The sequence below is a fragment of the Urocitellus parryii genome, chromosome 2 (assembly GCF_045843805.1).
Source record: "Urocitellus parryii isolate mUroPar1 chromosome 2, mUroPar1.hap1, whole genome shotgun sequence".
In the NCBI taxonomy this organism is placed as follows: domain Eukaryota; kingdom Metazoa; phylum Chordata; class Mammalia; order Rodentia; family Sciuridae; genus Urocitellus; species Urocitellus parryii.
Genome location: NC_135532.1, coordinates 203045075 through 203062713, shown reverse-complemented (window position 1 = coordinate 203062713; position 17639 = coordinate 203045075). Strand labels below are relative to the sequence as shown.

The 17639-nt window shown below is 31.9% G+C and overlaps 1 protein-coding gene across 2 annotated transcripts in view; it reads left to right on the top strand.

Annotated features, from left to right (window-relative positions):
* Tmprss15 (transmembrane serine protease 15) overlaps positions 1-17639 on the top strand; it is a 113040-nt gene that overhangs the window by 22249 nt on the left and 73152 nt on the right. For both annotated transcript variants that reach the window (XM_026411953.2, XM_026411947.2), the window contains 5 exons: positions 3030-3161; positions 7547-7655; positions 12101-12207; positions 16577-16717; positions 17368-17517. In XM_026411953.2, coding sequence (XP_026267738.2) covers positions 3030-3161; positions 7547-7655; positions 12101-12207; positions 16577-16717; positions 17368-17517 — 639 coding nt within the window. The remainder of the gene's footprint in view (positions 1-3029; positions 3162-7546; positions 7656-12100; positions 12208-16576; positions 16718-17367; positions 17518-17639) is intronic.

Genomic DNA, 17639 nt, shown 5'->3' with positions numbered 1-17639 from the left:
CTAATATTCAGGTAATGTGATCAGCTTCTAATGAACCACTTATTGTTTTCTTTGAGTACATTTATTTAAGTAGAATTCATTAACTCCTTCCAAACATTTTCTGTTAAGAAGTACAGCTTAGTACTTCTTAGAGAAGAAGAAATAATAGGGCAGAAATTAAGGAATGAGATGCAAACCAAGTTGTAAGTCAATGAACTCCCATTTTAAGAATAGAAGTCATTTACAAAAAGACTGCCCTATGATAGATTTCTGTAACAACTAATATCTTAGTCAATCATGTCGTCAGAAACTGAAATCATGACTGTATAAATAAGGGAAAATAGAAAGAAGACTGGGTAAAATTATGATTTGACAAAATCCTGAAACTCATTATCCTTATATAACAATTATACTTGTGTTTTCCACTTTAATTTCTAAATGAGAAACTTCTGTCTCTTCATGGATCAAATCAGCTGACGAGTACTTATGAAATAATCTGGAGAGAAATAATGGACAAAACCCAAACAAGAGTATCCAATATTTCTACCTTCCAGTGAAAATGCTTTAAAATAGACTCATTTTCTAGTCCCATCATATGTTTCTATTCTAGTCACTATTGTGACTAAACACCATTAGTAATTTAACTGCCCATCACTTACACTTGCTCCTTTTCCACCTCCTCTGGTCTTGGTCAGGAACTCATTTGATCATTGAAGCTCATCACTCTGTTAAATCGAAATTCATTCCAAGCCCCATCTCTCTGGCCCATAAGAAAATTCAGCCATTATGAAGGTCCACCTGGGGAACTGAAACAGCTTCTCCACTGCTCTCATCTTTCCAGTTGATTCTCCACATGACCCCAGAATTGCCTTTATGAAACATGGGCTGGTCACATCACACAAGTATAATAAAACTTTCTATGTCATTTCCTGTAGAAAAGCATTTCTAACATTTAACGAAGATTAAAAGGGCCCTTAAACCTGGCACCAAATCCCCTTCCTGTTATGGGTTCCATTCTTTTTTTCTAGAAAACTTAGATTCATCTGGTTTCCACATAGGGATCTGATTCTGTCACATCGTCACATACACCTATCCTCCTGGTTCCCTTCTAACCATCCTTCAAAATCTAGTTTAAACACAGCCTTTTCTGGGATGAGATCTTTAATCCCTCCTTCAGAAGAAAACTAACTCTTGCTGCTTCTACAACACTTTTTTTAAAACATCTTTTAAAAAATTAATGAACCAGTCTCCCACTAAATTCCAGGCTCTGTGAGAACAGAGGCTCTTCCTTACTCATCCTCTCTTCTTTGTCCCTTAAAGTTCCATGACACAAGTAGTAGACAATAACGAGTTGTGGAGCAAATGAATGGTCCATAGTGAGATCAAAGGGTCCCAAGAGCTATCTTTTGCCCAGGTTTGATCTATTGTTCAATAGAGAATGGGCTGAGATGTGAAACTTCTGGAAGTGACACTGTCATGAGAAGAATAAGGACAGCCAAAATTATGTATCTTCCTAGCTATATCCCCAAATCTAATCTAAGTTCTGAATACACAGGATCCTATTAACAACTGTTAAAATAATATAAAATTTCAAGTAAAGTTCTTTTTCCCCATCTATTTATTTATATTACTATAAATAAATAAAATTGATTTATCAAACATTTATTCAGTACTATCAACTAGTATGCCTTTTCCAGATTGGGACTCAATGATAATGACTCTTTGGATAAATAGCTTTTATATATGACAATTCTAATGAATTCTACTTTGGGAATTATTAAATAACATTTTATTATTCTTTTATTCTCTTAAATGGGATATTATGCCATTTTTGAATGACTCTGATATTTGGTCCTATTTTAGATATTAGGTGTTCCATAAATTTCCCAATGGTTTATGTCCATTTTAATTAGAGTCAGTTACAAAAAGCTAATTTAGTTGTGGGTGTATGTGTGTGTGTGTGTGTGTGTGTGTGTATAGTAACCCTGTCTATGAAAGTTTTTAATCAAGTTTTACCTCAGTAGATTAATTGACATAAAAATATTTTTTTATTTTCCTAGTTGCTTTTGGAGCATAACAAATTTCATAATTTCAAATTTTTATATTTTTAAAACCCAGCAGATGGCAGTACAGTTCTGGCTTTAAGACTAAGACCAATAACAAAAAAAATGCTATTGAGTTAAAGATTTCAAAATCTTTAGGCCATCATTGTTATTATAGTTAGAGAAAAAAATATTCAAATACCCACATTACTCTGAAAACTAAAACCATATTTTATTTTGTGGATATTTGAGAACATTTCTGATTTTTAGAGTTGCACTTAAAATTTTCCAAGACAATTTCTAGATGTGAAATGTGTTTCTTGGTTCCTCTCTATATCTACATGTGAGGAAGTGGGCAGGTGAAAGGGAAGACAGGCTGAGATCTGTAAGTTAATCAGATCCTGGTCAGATTATGGCAAAGAAACTTGCAGGAGTGTGTTTTTATCTTATCCTCTAGGATTCTCTGATTCAAGAAGCAAAGAGATATGAAACCAAAATAACCATGGGATTCTTTACTGCTGAATGTAGCAATGTACTGAGAATATTAAATTTGTTATCTTACTTTAAAATGTCTTTCATTGATGTATTTTTATTCTGCAGAATGTTTATCGCTAGAATCCACTGTATTTCCAAATAATAAGTTTAAGAACAAATGAAGTGGTTACTATATGCTGCTGCTGATAAATTCCCCATACAGTACAACAATGCCAGGATTTATAAATATTAAGGACTAAACTCTAATATTACTTTATCAAGCTTAAGATAAAATTTTCACTTTAACATTTACAAAGAAATTTTTTCAAAATTTAAAATCTTCTATATTTAAAAATACTTTATTCATGAAATGAAATAAATATTTCTATTGGAAAGTGAAGTATATACTCATTAACTAAGGAGGTAACTTACAAAAAAACAAATAACAAATGTTTGAACATTGTACATTTTTCACCAATTGGAAATTAATTCTACAGTACAAGCTTATAATTTAAATCTTTTTATGTTTTTAAGGAAATGCCTCAATAGAGTGTCCACCTGGCTTCAGGCCTTGTGCTGATTCTCTGAAGTGTATTTCAATTGATTTATTTTGTGATGGAGAAATAAACTGTCCAGATGGTTCCGATGAAGACAATAAAATTTGTGGTAAGGTCTCCCACCTGTTCTCTCTCCCCCTTCCCTGTGTCCTCTCTCATTCTACATACACACTCATCAGACATCTGAAAGTATTGAAGAATGAGCTTTTCCAATAGCCATGTGTATAATTTCATACAAACTCTAGAAATAATAGTACTAATATTTTCCTAAACTTTATTACATAATGTTAAAGATGTTATTAATTTTACAGAATTCTTCATAACTGTAAAAGAACTCTGTGATCAGCAATGTCTATAATTAATGAGGGATGAGAGTCATCGTTTTCATCCCTTTTCTATATTAAATTACTACTAATTCTAATAAAATTGAATTCTTATATTTGACGTTATATTTTTAAATAATTTTTTTCATTTTTTTTCACTATCATATTTTAATAAGCCTTTTCCCCTACAGTTTAACAGCATCTAATCCAGTAAGCACCACCCAATTTTGATTGTTGCTTTTGTTTGCCTCTTGTAGTTCTGGCAATAATGCAAACACTAATAATTAACAACTTATTGTCTTATGATAAAACATCTATGTTTTATTTGTATATTTAGCACTTATTTTAGTGTTATTATTTTAGTATTAGTATTAGTATTAAATGCTTCAGTAGCATATAGCAAACATAACTCTAAATGATCAGACATATTTTCTCTTTGGCTTATTACTTCATTTTATAATTCAGTTCCATTTATAAAAGTTTATTAGAAAACTATTTTGGTAAACTTTTTGCTGTTGTGACAAAAGACCTGAGAAGAACAACTTAAAGGAGGAAAAGTTTATTTGGGGTTCACAGTTTCAGAGATCTCAGTCTACTGACTGCCAAATCCATTTCTCTGACTGGAGATGAAGCAGAACATCATGGCAGATGGGTGTGGTGGAAGAAAGCAGCTCAGAACATGGCCACCAGTAAGCAGAGAGTTCCACTCAATAGGAATAAAATATAAACCCTAAGTGCAGGTCCCCAGTAGCCCATGTCCTCCAGCCACACCCCACCTACTTACAGTTATGACCCAGTTAATCCATATTAATGGATTAATGCACTAATTAGATTAGGACTCTAATAAACCAATCATTTCTCCTCTAAACTTTCTTACATTGTCCCACACATGAGTTTTTGAGGGGCACCTAATATCTAAACTATAACAAAAGTAATATCTAACTGGGTAATTTATCTTGATATGTGTCATACTAAGAAGATTACCACATAAATGTCAGCATGAATTAGTCAGCAATGTGAAGAACCATTTGGATAAACTAAGCAAGAATTTATTTTTAAAATATTAAACAAAAAACATGTACCTTTTCTCCTTTTTTTATTTTTCTTTCTTTCTTGCTTGCTTTTTTTTTTTTGATATGGTTTATAATTAGTTTTTAAATTGACTGTGAATACAGTTAGTTCCTGAAGTGTGTTAAGGGCACAGTTTCTATTTGCTGCACTTGCCTCTTCTATTATATTACACTTTTTTTCATTTTGCTTGATATCAATTGAAGATGAATGTTTCAATGAGGAGCCAAATGTTTTAAATTACCTCTTCACTGGGTACATATTTTATAAGATGGGCAGTTGGTCTGTTTCCCAGCACCAGCTCAACAAAAGGTAACTCTGCTAAAGAGACTTCCACTCAGCAACCCAATTCAAATGTTCTTGGATAAAATTCAAAGCTACAAAGTTTAACTATGTTCTGTGAAGTGCACTCAGAATATATTGGTAGAAAGTGCAGGCTACAGAATATTTTTTAATCTATTTTATATAACTAAGTTACTCAAAGAGGGAAAAAACATCTTTTTTGCTATAGTTTTCACAGATTTTCTGAAACCTTTTCAAGAGAATGATGCAAGTGTGCCATCAAGAGGTAGCAGAGGTGATGTTGATTTTTATTTCAAAAGTAAGAATGAATGTCAAAGACAGACACACAGCATTAAGCCTATGTAATGAGGATCAATAACTTAAAGTGAAAGAAAAAGCATAACTAATATATTAGATGAATCAAATAATCAGAACATATATCACACCTATAATTTTGTCTCTATTTTCATGGAATTTATAATTTTTATAAACTAGTATCAAAGTATATCAAAAAATAACAATGAAAGAGTGACAATTTGTCCCCCAAAAAGTTTTAAGGTAATGATTACTTTTCAAAGTCCTTATAAACTCATCAGGCGAGCTTCAGTTTTAGAATTAATTAGCTAAATTTTCTTTAAAGACATAATCAAACTGCACTATTATTTTTACTATCATAGAAGCTTTATGATTATTAACTTTAGTATTGATCAGCTTTCCATGTAACTGTCTTTAGCCTCTGTATCAATATTAATTCTCATTTTCCCAATTATCATATTTGCATTTTAAAGTTAGCCTTGTATATATTGGAAAATAAATTTGAATTATTTGTGAAATAAGGTAGTGGAAAATTCAATCAATTACTCTATCTTTATCTAGTGGGAATTCAAGATTCAAGTTGTATTCATTTTAATTATTGATGGTGTGCAAAAAAGCCCAGTGGACTATATTGCAGCACCAACTTAAACTTTAGTAGCATAATTTCCACCTCAAAGCCCTTGTCCATCAATCTACAGTCACAGAAAAATGCATAACATTAAGAGGTTTTCTCTATATGAAATTAACCTTTGCCCTGTCTCTTACTCATTTATTTTGCTCCAGCTGTGAGCCCTAATTTTAGTTTGTGTTATTAATAGAGTCACATTAATGTTGACTTCCTCACACAGCTTCTTTTTTTAGTCTTTGGTTATTTAGGTTTGCACAACTTATAGCTGACTATAGCTAAACCAAGATTTCTTTAAATTGTTTTTCACTTTTGATTAGAATTGCATCAGCAAGAAAGTTCACTTTTTAGCTGACCTGTGAGAAGAAAAGATGCTGACTCACAGTCTTTAAGAGAAGGTGCAGGCCTATTTAAAAGTTGTAGAGTGTCCTCAAAATTTGCATGCCTCGTATGTATGTGTATAATAGACCATTGTGGATGGGGATAGGTCATGATAGATTTATATACATCTTGGAGAATTCAGTGCCTGGACCAAATAAGCTCTTGGTAAACATAGAACCAGCAGGGGGAGCTCTCAGTACATACCCTTCGGAATCCCATCCCACTACAGGCAACATTTCTGATAACATAGAAGAATGGCTGGTATAATTTGACAGATTCTCACTCTCGAAAAATTTTTTTTCCTAATGATGCACTAGAAAGCATTGAGCAATGCACAGTCACAGTCCTGAACACCCAGGAATCCTATTCATCCATGGTTGAGTTACATCTGCTTAACCTGAAAGCCTATCTTGTTCCATTGTGAAAGCATATATACAAAAGCTCACAGCACAGTCCCACATCTTGAAATGATAGCATTTTTACATTTTGAAATTTTTGTTATAAATAGTTTAATATTGCTGCAATTTTAAGGTCCCTCAGGAATATTCTCCCTCTTTGATTCCATTCAGAAATTTGTAAGAGGCCCTTTTGAGTGAGATTTACCCTGGATTTATCCACTTGTAGTAAAGCTTTGCAATTCCAGGGACAGGCAAACCAATCATATTCTTTAACATAGAATTAATACCATGATAAAAAAAATCTTAGCAATTTGAGACAATAATAATTCACCTATATCACACCAGGAATTATGGGAAGGGATTGTACTCTTTGTAGGCATTCAGAGTTCCAGGTCTTCTTCCTTTACCTTCTCTGCCCCCAGAGTCCTCCAAAGAATTCTCTACAACCTGCTCACAGAGAACATAATAATGTTACAGAACATCTTTTTTCAAAACTTTTGGAAATAGACACAATTACTTCCACAATAGTTTAGTAACCAACTTAGTCACATGACTCCATCTGACTGCAAAGGATTTGGAGAAGTGTGATATAATCCTGCCTTGGGAAACAGAGTCCAGCAAACAGACAAATCTCTGACTCATGGCCATAATATTTTGGAAAACTATAAATCTTGTGCAGCACAAGTCTGTTTATACCTTTCTAAAACCATCTGTAAAGTTTGAAAAATTACTAAAGTTTCACCAGCTTTGCAAATTGATTTTGTAAATTGATGTTGTTTTGTTCCCTTTTTAATTCTGCACATGCTTTGCTTCCTCTTGTTTGTTGTGGAATGCTATTATAAGTGTGATCTATATTCCATTTTTCAGAAAATTGGAAAAGATGGAATTGTTGAAAATTTCCTTCTTCTTTCATGTACACTTTCACCTGCTCAGAATGGGTTTTGTTGTCTACAATAGCTCTATTATGGTATTAGAAAATAAGAGCACAGTAAGACTGCCCAGCTTTGAATTGTTGTTTATAAGCTGGGAAACCTGATAATAATGTAACCCCTCTAAATCTCAAGATTGTTCTTGTCTAACATTAATTGGCATTTTTTTGCAGCCACAGCTTGCGATGGAAGATTTTTATTGACTGGATCTTCTGGGTCTTTCCAGGCTATCCATTATCCAAAGCCATCTAAATCAAGTATTGCTTGCCGGTGGGTCATAAGGTAAGAGTCCATCTTCTATGTTCTGTTCTTTAGTTATAAAGTCTTTTTCTGATTCAATGTCTTATCACTTCCAGTAGTATTTTTTAACAATAATTGTTACCAGTAACTACAAAATTCTTTCAAACAACAAACTGTTCAAAAGTTTTTCATTCTCGTTTTTACCTTTATAAAATAGTCTGTCCTATGTATAACAGTTTTTAATAGATGAAGCCATATCACTGGACTCTGAAACAAGTTTGTTTCCTTCTCCATGACTGGCACAGATTACATGCTACTAAAGTAACTAGCACACATACACAGCTGTGTGTCACAAGAAATGGAATTTCTTGTCATCTGCATCTGTCCTCAGAATGCAGTTCTCTGCCCATATCCACAGGGAATTGGTTCCAACCCCCCACCTTTGTCAATACCAAAAGCAGTGGATGCTCAATTCCTTTATATAAAATGGCCTAGTATTTATATAGGACCTCCACACATATTTCCATATATGTTAAATCATCTCTAGATTACTTATAATAACTAGTTCAATGTAAATTCTATTTAAATAGTTTTGATGATTGTTTAGGGAATAATGACAAGAAATGAAGTCTTTCCATGTCAGCACAATTACTTCTAAGTATGTTTGATTCTGTTAGTCAGCTTTTCATTGTTGTGACCTGAGAAAAGCAATTTAAAGTAGGAAAAATTTATTTTTGGCTCATAGTTTCAAAGGTGTTAGCCCATGGCCAGCTGGCCCCATTGCTTTTGGGTTTAAGGTGAGGCAGTGCATCATGGAAGAAGAGCATGAAAAACAAAGTTGTTCACCTTATGGCTTTCAGAAGCACAGGGGGAAAAAAGAAAGAAAGAAAGAAAGAAAGAAAGAAAGAAAGAAAGAAAGAAAGAAAGAAAGAAAGAAAGAAAGAAAGGAAGGAAGGAAGGAAGGAAGGAAGGAAGGAAGGAAGGAAGGAAGGAAAGAAAGAAAGGAGCAGATACATGATATACCCTCCCAGGGCAACCTCCTCCTCATGACTTAATTTCTTCAGATAGGACATACCTCCCAGAAATCCCCTCCACCTCCCAATAGTCCTTTTTAATATATCAATCCATTAACCCATTGATGAGATCAGAGCCCTCAGGATCCAATCATTTCCCAAAACCTCATCTCTGAACATTGGAGACAAACTCTTCAACACAGGAGCCTTTGGTGGATATTTCACATCCAAACCATAAGAGATTCATACTTGGTTAAATCTGTGGATATAGAACCCATGGCTATGGAGGGCAACTGCAATTCCTTTATCATTATGCCAAAAATTGTTTGCAAATCTTCATCAGTGTTACACAGTTAGTCTCAAGCAAACTAGAAAAGACTTCTACAACTTCTACAACTTAGTACAACCCCTGGCCCCCTTTTGGCTATATCTTGAATGACATTTGGGTCCATTATTATATACTTCATCTCCAAGTTCTTATTTCAATTGACCGATTAAATTGCTCTTCATTAAAATAAGCAGACTGCTGACAAATTATATAACCTGAATGTTTACCTAGCATTCTTCATGAAGAAGGAAATACTCCAAGGGAAAAAGAATTCATACTAGATAAATATGAGGGGTACTGAAATAAACTCACTTAAACCCATGTATATAATAATTTCTTTTCAATCTTTACAATCTTAATACCCATTGAAAATAATTTAATGGTTAAATTTATATCATAATAAAGACAATTCAAATTTAAAGGGTTTATGTGCAGAGCAGATTAAAAACTTTTGCTGTAATAATAATGTCATTTATGTAATAATCATCCTATCAATTAAGAATTTGTGTTTCTTTTCTGTCTCCTTCATTTTTATTAAATAATTTTAAAACTCTTTTAAGAAATTCACTTTTGATATGGAATGATAATATAAACCTGAAAAATCTAAAATATTATCCTAAATCAAATATTGTACTTCATGATGAAATTAAAATTGAATTATTTACATAATTAATTAGTGATTTTTCTTCTCCATCCTAATTACTATATCAGTGATTCATTGTACCATATAGTTATTGTTTTTTTCAATGGTGATCAAAGTGAGTATAGAGACAATGACTTTTCTATATGCATAGAAGACCAATTAAGTGGAGAAATGTTTCATATGCAACTAAACTATATTTTGGGCTAGATCAACCCACCCTTGACATTGTGACTACATTTAGCATGAGTCAAATTATTAAAAATATGGAGGTTAGTGTTCGACAGTCTGTGTGGGTTCAAATCAAGTTTCTTCAGATTTGTCCCAGACAAATAATGCCAGAGTTGCTGAGACAAATCTGAGATGTGTCATTTTAGGCAAATTAATAAATCTCTGTGAACCCGAATTTTTACATCTGTAGAGCTCAGCAGTCCCAATCACTTGGATCAAAGTCATCATAAAAGATAAAAATTAATATAGACTACTTTGTATATGTAAGTGCTCAACAAAAGTAAATTATAAAAGATTATCTAATAATACAATTATTACAAATTGTATTATTACTAATTGTATTAGAGTGTATACATTAAATTTAGAAAATATTCATTCTCTTAAAATATAAGAAAGAAACCAAGATACCTAATATGATAAAAAAAAACATCAGATTATAGCCTTCTGGTAATCTTATTTTTATTGCAAGTGAGTTGGCTGTTTTGAATTAAAAAAAAAAAAAAAGAACTAAACACAGTATGCACTTTTTCTCTTCAATCTCCAGTTTGCTACTCTGAGAAGACAAAGGACCCTGAACAAAAAGGCTCCTAGATTGCTTCTCTTGCATTCCTTAGTATCATGGCTTAAAAGCAACACCTAATGAAGAACTGTCTTTTCTTGCCTACAGACACAAAAACTTTAATTAAAAGAGCAGAAGTCATCTCTGAAGTTTTCTTTATTTCTTCTGTCTCTGTCTTCTTCAGCTTTGACTCTGGATTCCCTACAGATCTCAGTAGCAGGCTAACTCTGCCTGAAACTTCTCTCCTTCATCTCGATCTCCTTGTTCCTGCCAACCTCCTGTGGTTACCAAGCACATCTGAGAGGAGCCTGTGAATGGTATCTTCTCACAATCACCACTGGAGCTTTTCAAAGCATGCAGACCAGAATCCACTCCAGAACTGTTGAACCCAATACCCAGGGACAAAGAGCATGTCAGGTTATTTTTGTATTTTGGGTTTTTCTTTCATTATTATTTTTTAAATTTTTATTTATTTATTTTTTTAACTTTTTAACCACATGCCATTGTTCTATCTCCCTGGCAGCAAACACCACTCAGATACATAAACGTGGGTTTCTTCTTAAATGGCTTTTAATTGTGCCCTGCTCCCAGCCACCATTTCATTTAATGTCACTCTACTCCTTGAAGACTAAACTCCAGCCATGAACTTCAGCCCCTGACCAGACTTAGAATGTAGCATTTGTTAAATCTTGGGTTTTATCACAAATAGTCATTTCTCAGTAAAGACCTTTAGACATTTAAAAATTAACTTCCTTTAGAGAGAAGGTCCTCATTTGTTTGCTAGGCCAAGTTAGTACTAAAATTATACCTAAAAATGAGCTTGTTGTGCCCTTAGCCAGAAGGCCTCATTCATCCAGGGCCAGCTTTTAGTACAGGTCAACTCACAAGGTTACTGCTTGGCTTTGGAGACTAAATCTCATTTTCAAATGTTTTATAATTCATCCCCACAAGACATCATCTCACACCTGTTAGGATGACAATTACAAAATCAAAACAAAGTAAGCATTGATAAGAATGTGGAGAAATTGGAATCCTTGTGCACTAACAGTAAGAAGGTAAAATAATACGGTTATATGTGGTTCTCAAAAAGAAAATTAAAAACAGAAAAACTATATGATCTAATAATCCCAGTTCTGGGTATTTATCCAAAATAACTAAAATCAGGATCTCACATGATGTATCTAGACTCCTTTGCATATGTTAGCATTGTTCACAATAGCCAAGGTGTGGAAAGAAACTGAGTTTCCATCAACGTATAAGGGGATAAAAGAAATATGACCTATACACACACACAGTGGAATGTTATTCAACAATAAAAAGGAGGAAGCCCTGTTGATGATATGATGTGGATGAACCTTGATAACATTGCGTTAAGTGAAATAAGTCAGGCACATAGAGTAAATACTGCATGATTTCCCTTATAAGAATTTCCTCAAACTCACAGAAATGAAAACAGAATGGTGGTTGCCAGGTGCAGGAGGTACAGAGCAATAGCAGTTGGTGTTCAGTTTGTAAAACTTCACTTGTGAGAGATAAGTTCTGGATATCTGCTATACAACATTGTGTTAATGATTAATGATATGGTACTATGCACTAAGAAAGTAGGTGTCATGTTATTTTTAACACCAAAGAAGAAAATATATGCACATTCTAGACAACATTAAGAATTATGATAATGGCTGAAAGCGTTGTAATCTCTTTATGCCTTTAATTTAGTGTAAACCAAGGACTTTCCATCAAACTGAGCTTCGATTCCTTTAAAACAGATTATAGAGATGTTTTATATATTTATGAAGGTATAGGATCAAGCAAGATTTTAAGAGGTAAGTTATAAGCATATAATATAATCCGTCATCAAAATGAAAATATGTGGGAAGCTTTTTGGAGTAAGGTGTTTTCCCTTTAATTTTAAACTAAATATGAACTGGAAATTTAGGTTACTAGAAGGAAAAAGCAAAACTAGTCCTCATTAAGAAAATTAGGAAACTAGTGTTCTATGTTAACTTTGTAACAAAATAGTGACTATTTCACATGGTCCTCTTCTAATTGATGTTTTTAAAAAATGTGAAAGAAATATTATATATTTGTTTATCATACATTCTTCAAACATTAGTCTCCATTAAACAGAATTCAGTCAAACCCTAAATCTTATTATTCTATTTTCTCTGACATTGCATAAGTTATAAACACACAGAAACTCTGTCAGTGTTCACTCTGTTGGGTAAAACAGTGTCTAGCATCTGAGATAAACGCAGTAAACAGTAGTGTAGATAATACTGCTACACATACAACTTATCATTAGTATATAGAAATTAATAGAATCTGAGGAGAAGGTAGAGATGCATGAGTAATATGTATTTTCCCAGCCCACTTGTTCTCTTTGGCCTCAGAGTTCACAGTTCTATTTATGGTATACAGTTTAAGAAGGGACAAAATTCTAGGAGGAATCTTATTAGTAAAGTTTTGTCATTTTAACATCCAGATTGTGGGTAGTGAAAAGTAAATCATATCTAAAATAACATGACTTTAATTGATTGAGTGATAAGGGAAATATTTAAATAAGTGTTAATAATATTTAGATTTTATGGATGCTATTGATCTGACACTACAGAATGATTTATGTAGATCTTCTTATTTAATATTTTCAACAAATCTGGAAAGTATGTATAGGAGTCAAATGAGATCCAAAAAGTCAAATAATCCCAAGTTCACAGAAATAGTTATGTTAGAGGCAGCAATCAAATCAAAACTCTTTGCATTTCAGTTATCTTAATCTATTGTTTTAAACAGATTATTTTAATTTTAATTAAGTTAAATTTTGATGAATTTATTTTTACATAACCTATTTAACTTTAATTGAATTAAAATTTGATTTATTAGCTAAATTAATTAATTAATTGACTAGAAAAGTTGAATACTTAATGAATAATGGATTTTTTCATTGTGCTTTGAAAGCCCAGATTCAAATAGAGTAATGAGAATGCATAAAACGTGAACTCATGGTAAATAACATTTGGCTTAAATAAATGGACCAATTATTTCATAATCATTTTTGTTATTGAAAAATGCTCTTCTTAAAAATTATAATCAACATAAATATTTACATAGATGGGTAAATATTCAAGTTTATATAAATATTTTCAAAGGCTAATGTGACATTAATAAATTTTAGCATACATTGATCTCTTATAATGCATGGAGTTATTCTGTCAGGACTTTTTCAGCTTAATAAATGCTCCCCTCACAACAATTATGATAGTTTCTCCGTTACAGATGATGAAATCTAAATTAAAGAAAGTTAAATGCTCTGTAAGTGGTAGGTACTCTCACAGTCCTTTACTCTTCAAACACCTTGATTCATCTAAATATTATTTTCAATGCTTAGACTATCAGTAATTTATGAATAAATTTTAAAATAGTTAAATGTAATGATGCAAAGAATGCACAAATAATTACCTTTAAAATGTAATATGAAAGAGAGTACAAAGAGGTCTATGAAAGTGTTTCAAATTAAAACAGGGTCCTTTGCTTAAGACCATCTAAAATTTTTATTTCAAAGTTTTGAAAAAAAATTTAATTGTAATCAGAAAAAAATAAAAACATTTGATTGTTAAAACAAATTTTATAATGAAAATAATAGTTTTTTAAAGAAAAGCAATAACATCATACCCCTAGCATCAAGCATAGTAAATGGTATAATGTAAAAAATCTCAGTATTTGTGGATTTAAATTTAGATTAATAGGTTTATATTTCTATTGTATAGGTATTAAGGTGAGTTTTCAATGGAGACAAGCAGTAATTTTTCATGACTTTAGAGTTATTTCATATTGAAATAATTTCAAAACTTTCATTTTCAGTTCACAAGCCCATCTAAAAGCTCTGCAAATCTTTTGTGTGAGAGATACTTATCAGATTTACTTTCATTCAATTCCAATTAGGAAATGTATCTCAAATGCTGTTGTAATTTTTATCACTTGGAAAATATTTAGATATTAGGAAATTAGGAAAAATGGATTATCTAGAGAAATTATAAAACTGTCTAACACCATGAAATACTTGCTGTATTCTTGATTAGGCTAATCAGGATAAACAAATCCCAACTCTCCAGCATCTTTATCATGTTTCCCTGCTCTCTTTCACAAAACCTATTCACCAGGGTCATTGCTGTTAGAAGAAAAATGAGGAGTTAGTTCACATTCAGGTGGGACTGCTTGACAACTCTATGTAAATTATTATTTATAGAATATTGAATTTTTGGAAAAAATACTGTATTTTCGTAAGGAATTAGTGTTGAAAATTTTATTCTATCATGTAATATAGGAAAAATTCACCTTTTATAAAATTATCAGGCAATTGGTTTCTTTTTTCTTTCAACAAAAGGCATTTTATGTAGGCAAACTGTATCACTCTGTGTACTCACATCTTAATACATGCGCTCAAATATTGACTAAACTTCTCCCAAACTCTGACATCATGGCAGAGGTACAGAAAGCATTAAGTCATAATCTGTGCCTTTTCAGGGCTTATAATAAATTGGTGTGAGAGATGTACCATCACTAGCATTCATTGAGCACTTACTATCAGCAGTCCCTCTTCCAAATGGAAATGATTTACTCCTTATAACAAATCTTTATGAAAAATTTCTTATCATGGAGAAAATTGAGGCACAGAGAAATCTACTCAGACATAAAGCAAGAACTGAATTGAATACTGACTCTGAAACCCCAGTTCTTAACCACCACCCTCTACTGTCTTTGTTTATACATAAGATACATGTCTTTCATTGGATCTGTGGTTCAAGGAAACCTTAAAAATCTGAGGAAAGTTTTAAAAAAATGTCTACAGACACATATTTTATACTCTTTATAAGGGGTTATTGTCTATTTTTGATGCAGGTTAATGGATCTGAGGACATACCCGCAGTCTACTTAGACCAGTGCAATAACATTGGAAAACGTAGGAATCCTAACACATTACAATCATCAAAGGTGCCATTGAGCTACCACCAGCCTCATTCACATCCATCCAAAAACAGTTGTGCCAGAGAATTCCAATGCTGTAGAAAGAAAGCAAGAATGAGAAAAGCAGACAGGTTTAAAGGAAGCTTTCTGGAATATTTACATACCTTAAGTGACTAGACACTTATGAACTACAAAGTTTTTCAATATGAGAGCAATTTTGGTTACACAATTACATATGCTGGTAGGAGGAGTCTAAATAATCAATATAATTCTTCATTAGGAAACACTGGATGACACACATTTTGGAGGAAAATATTAAGATGTGAATTTAAAACTCAAAAATAACAGTGATGTTTGTCTGCAAGTGTGGTCAATTTCACAGACCAGAATCTGATATCTAGGTCACATTATCTGATAAAATATTAAATCATTCTTTCCTAACTTGCTTTTTCATTACAACTACCAATACGAAACTCTTTTAGACATATTTTCTTCTGTATATTCAGGTAATTTAAATATTTTATGTATATCTGTTTATGTGTGTATATCTGGGGTTTGCAAATTTAAAAACTTGGGCTGGGGATATAGCTCAGTTGAAGTGCTTGCCTTGCATGCACAAAGCCCTGGGTTCAATCCCCAGCAGCACAAATAAATAAATAAATAAATAAATAAAATGGAAAAAATTAAAAGCTAAGGCTATTTCTCACTCCCTTAAGAATCAAAATTGAAAGATAACATTTATGTGGCTTAGAGTTAAGGCAGAAAGAACAAGGATAAAAATCAATATAAAGTGCTATGGATTCAATACTTAATCACCAAGTATTATATTGATGTCCTACAATTATATCAGAAAAAGAAACAAAGATATACTCTTTTTTCTAACATTGTGACTGCATTTTAGCTCCTTTGGTATGGCATAGGATATAACTGATGAGCCAAACTAACTTTTGGTTTAAGAACTGTTTAAATTTGTGTTTCTTACAGGAACATTTTCAGTAAAAGAATACATCTTTTCTTTTCATATGTGTACACAATGTATGTACCTACTAATTAAAAATGAAAAAGTTTTTTAAACCATAAATATGTGTAATAATTTGAGGTTTTCCAATACTTAGAAAACACACTTCAATTAAGTAAATCACAAATGAAATGCTTTTAGTTAACTGAGTAATATCAGAATGATGGATAAATGGATGTATTCCTATAACCGTAATTCATTTTCTTTTGTAGCTTCCCTTTGGGAAAGTAGTCCCGGCACAATTAGAATCTTTTCCAACCAAGTTACTCTCACCTTTCTCATAGAATCTGATGAAAATGATTATATTGGTTTTAGTGCAACATATACTGCATTTAATAGCAGTGAGCTTAATAGTAAGTATAATTTACTCTTAATCCTTTGCATTTTCAGGTTCCTAATATTTTAATAGAATTTTAAAAGTATCAAGACATAAAATGTTCATCATGGAATTTCATTATGAACATATTTTATGTACATCTCTTTTAATGTCAGAAAGAAATTATAAATTATAGTTCCCATTCTTCATAGAAATCTAATAACCAACTTGAGAAAAATTATAAATTGATATAAAAATTAAATTAAAAATGTTAAATAGTGCAATATTACAAGTAAAATATTATTGATTAAACTAATTCAGAGCTGTTTCCATGTAGACTTAATTTTGATCAAAGCACTAAATTTAATAATAAGGAGAGAAAAATTGGGGAATTAAAGTTTGTGTGGGTAAACCAATGGAGATAAGATGTAAAACTTAGATAACAAAAGCTTGTATTTGCTCACGTCATGATGAATATTAGAAACATTAATTTAACACAGTTGAAAAGAAAAGATTTTTCAGACTTAATGTAGTGAAATAAAGTGAAGATTAATAGAAAAGGATGCTTTTACTTATCCCACTCAATTATAAACTCTACAAAATTAGATTATTTTCAACATAACTTAATGTAACTACTTATACTACGAACTTAAGTTTAGGGCTCTTTATTTCATTTTTATTTCACAGATTATGAAAAAGTTAACTGTGATTTTGAGGATGGCTTTTGTTTCTGGATCCAGGATCTAAATGATGACAATGAATGGGAAAGGATTCAAGGATCCACCTACCCTCCTTTTACTGGACCAAATTTTGACCATACTTTTGGCAATATTTCAGGTATAATTTATATTTAATTCATAATTTAAAACAAAAAGGGTATGTCAAAGGAATATTAAATCAACAAGAATTTTCAGAACTTTTTCTTAAAATCATGTGCTACTAAATTTATTTAAATGAAA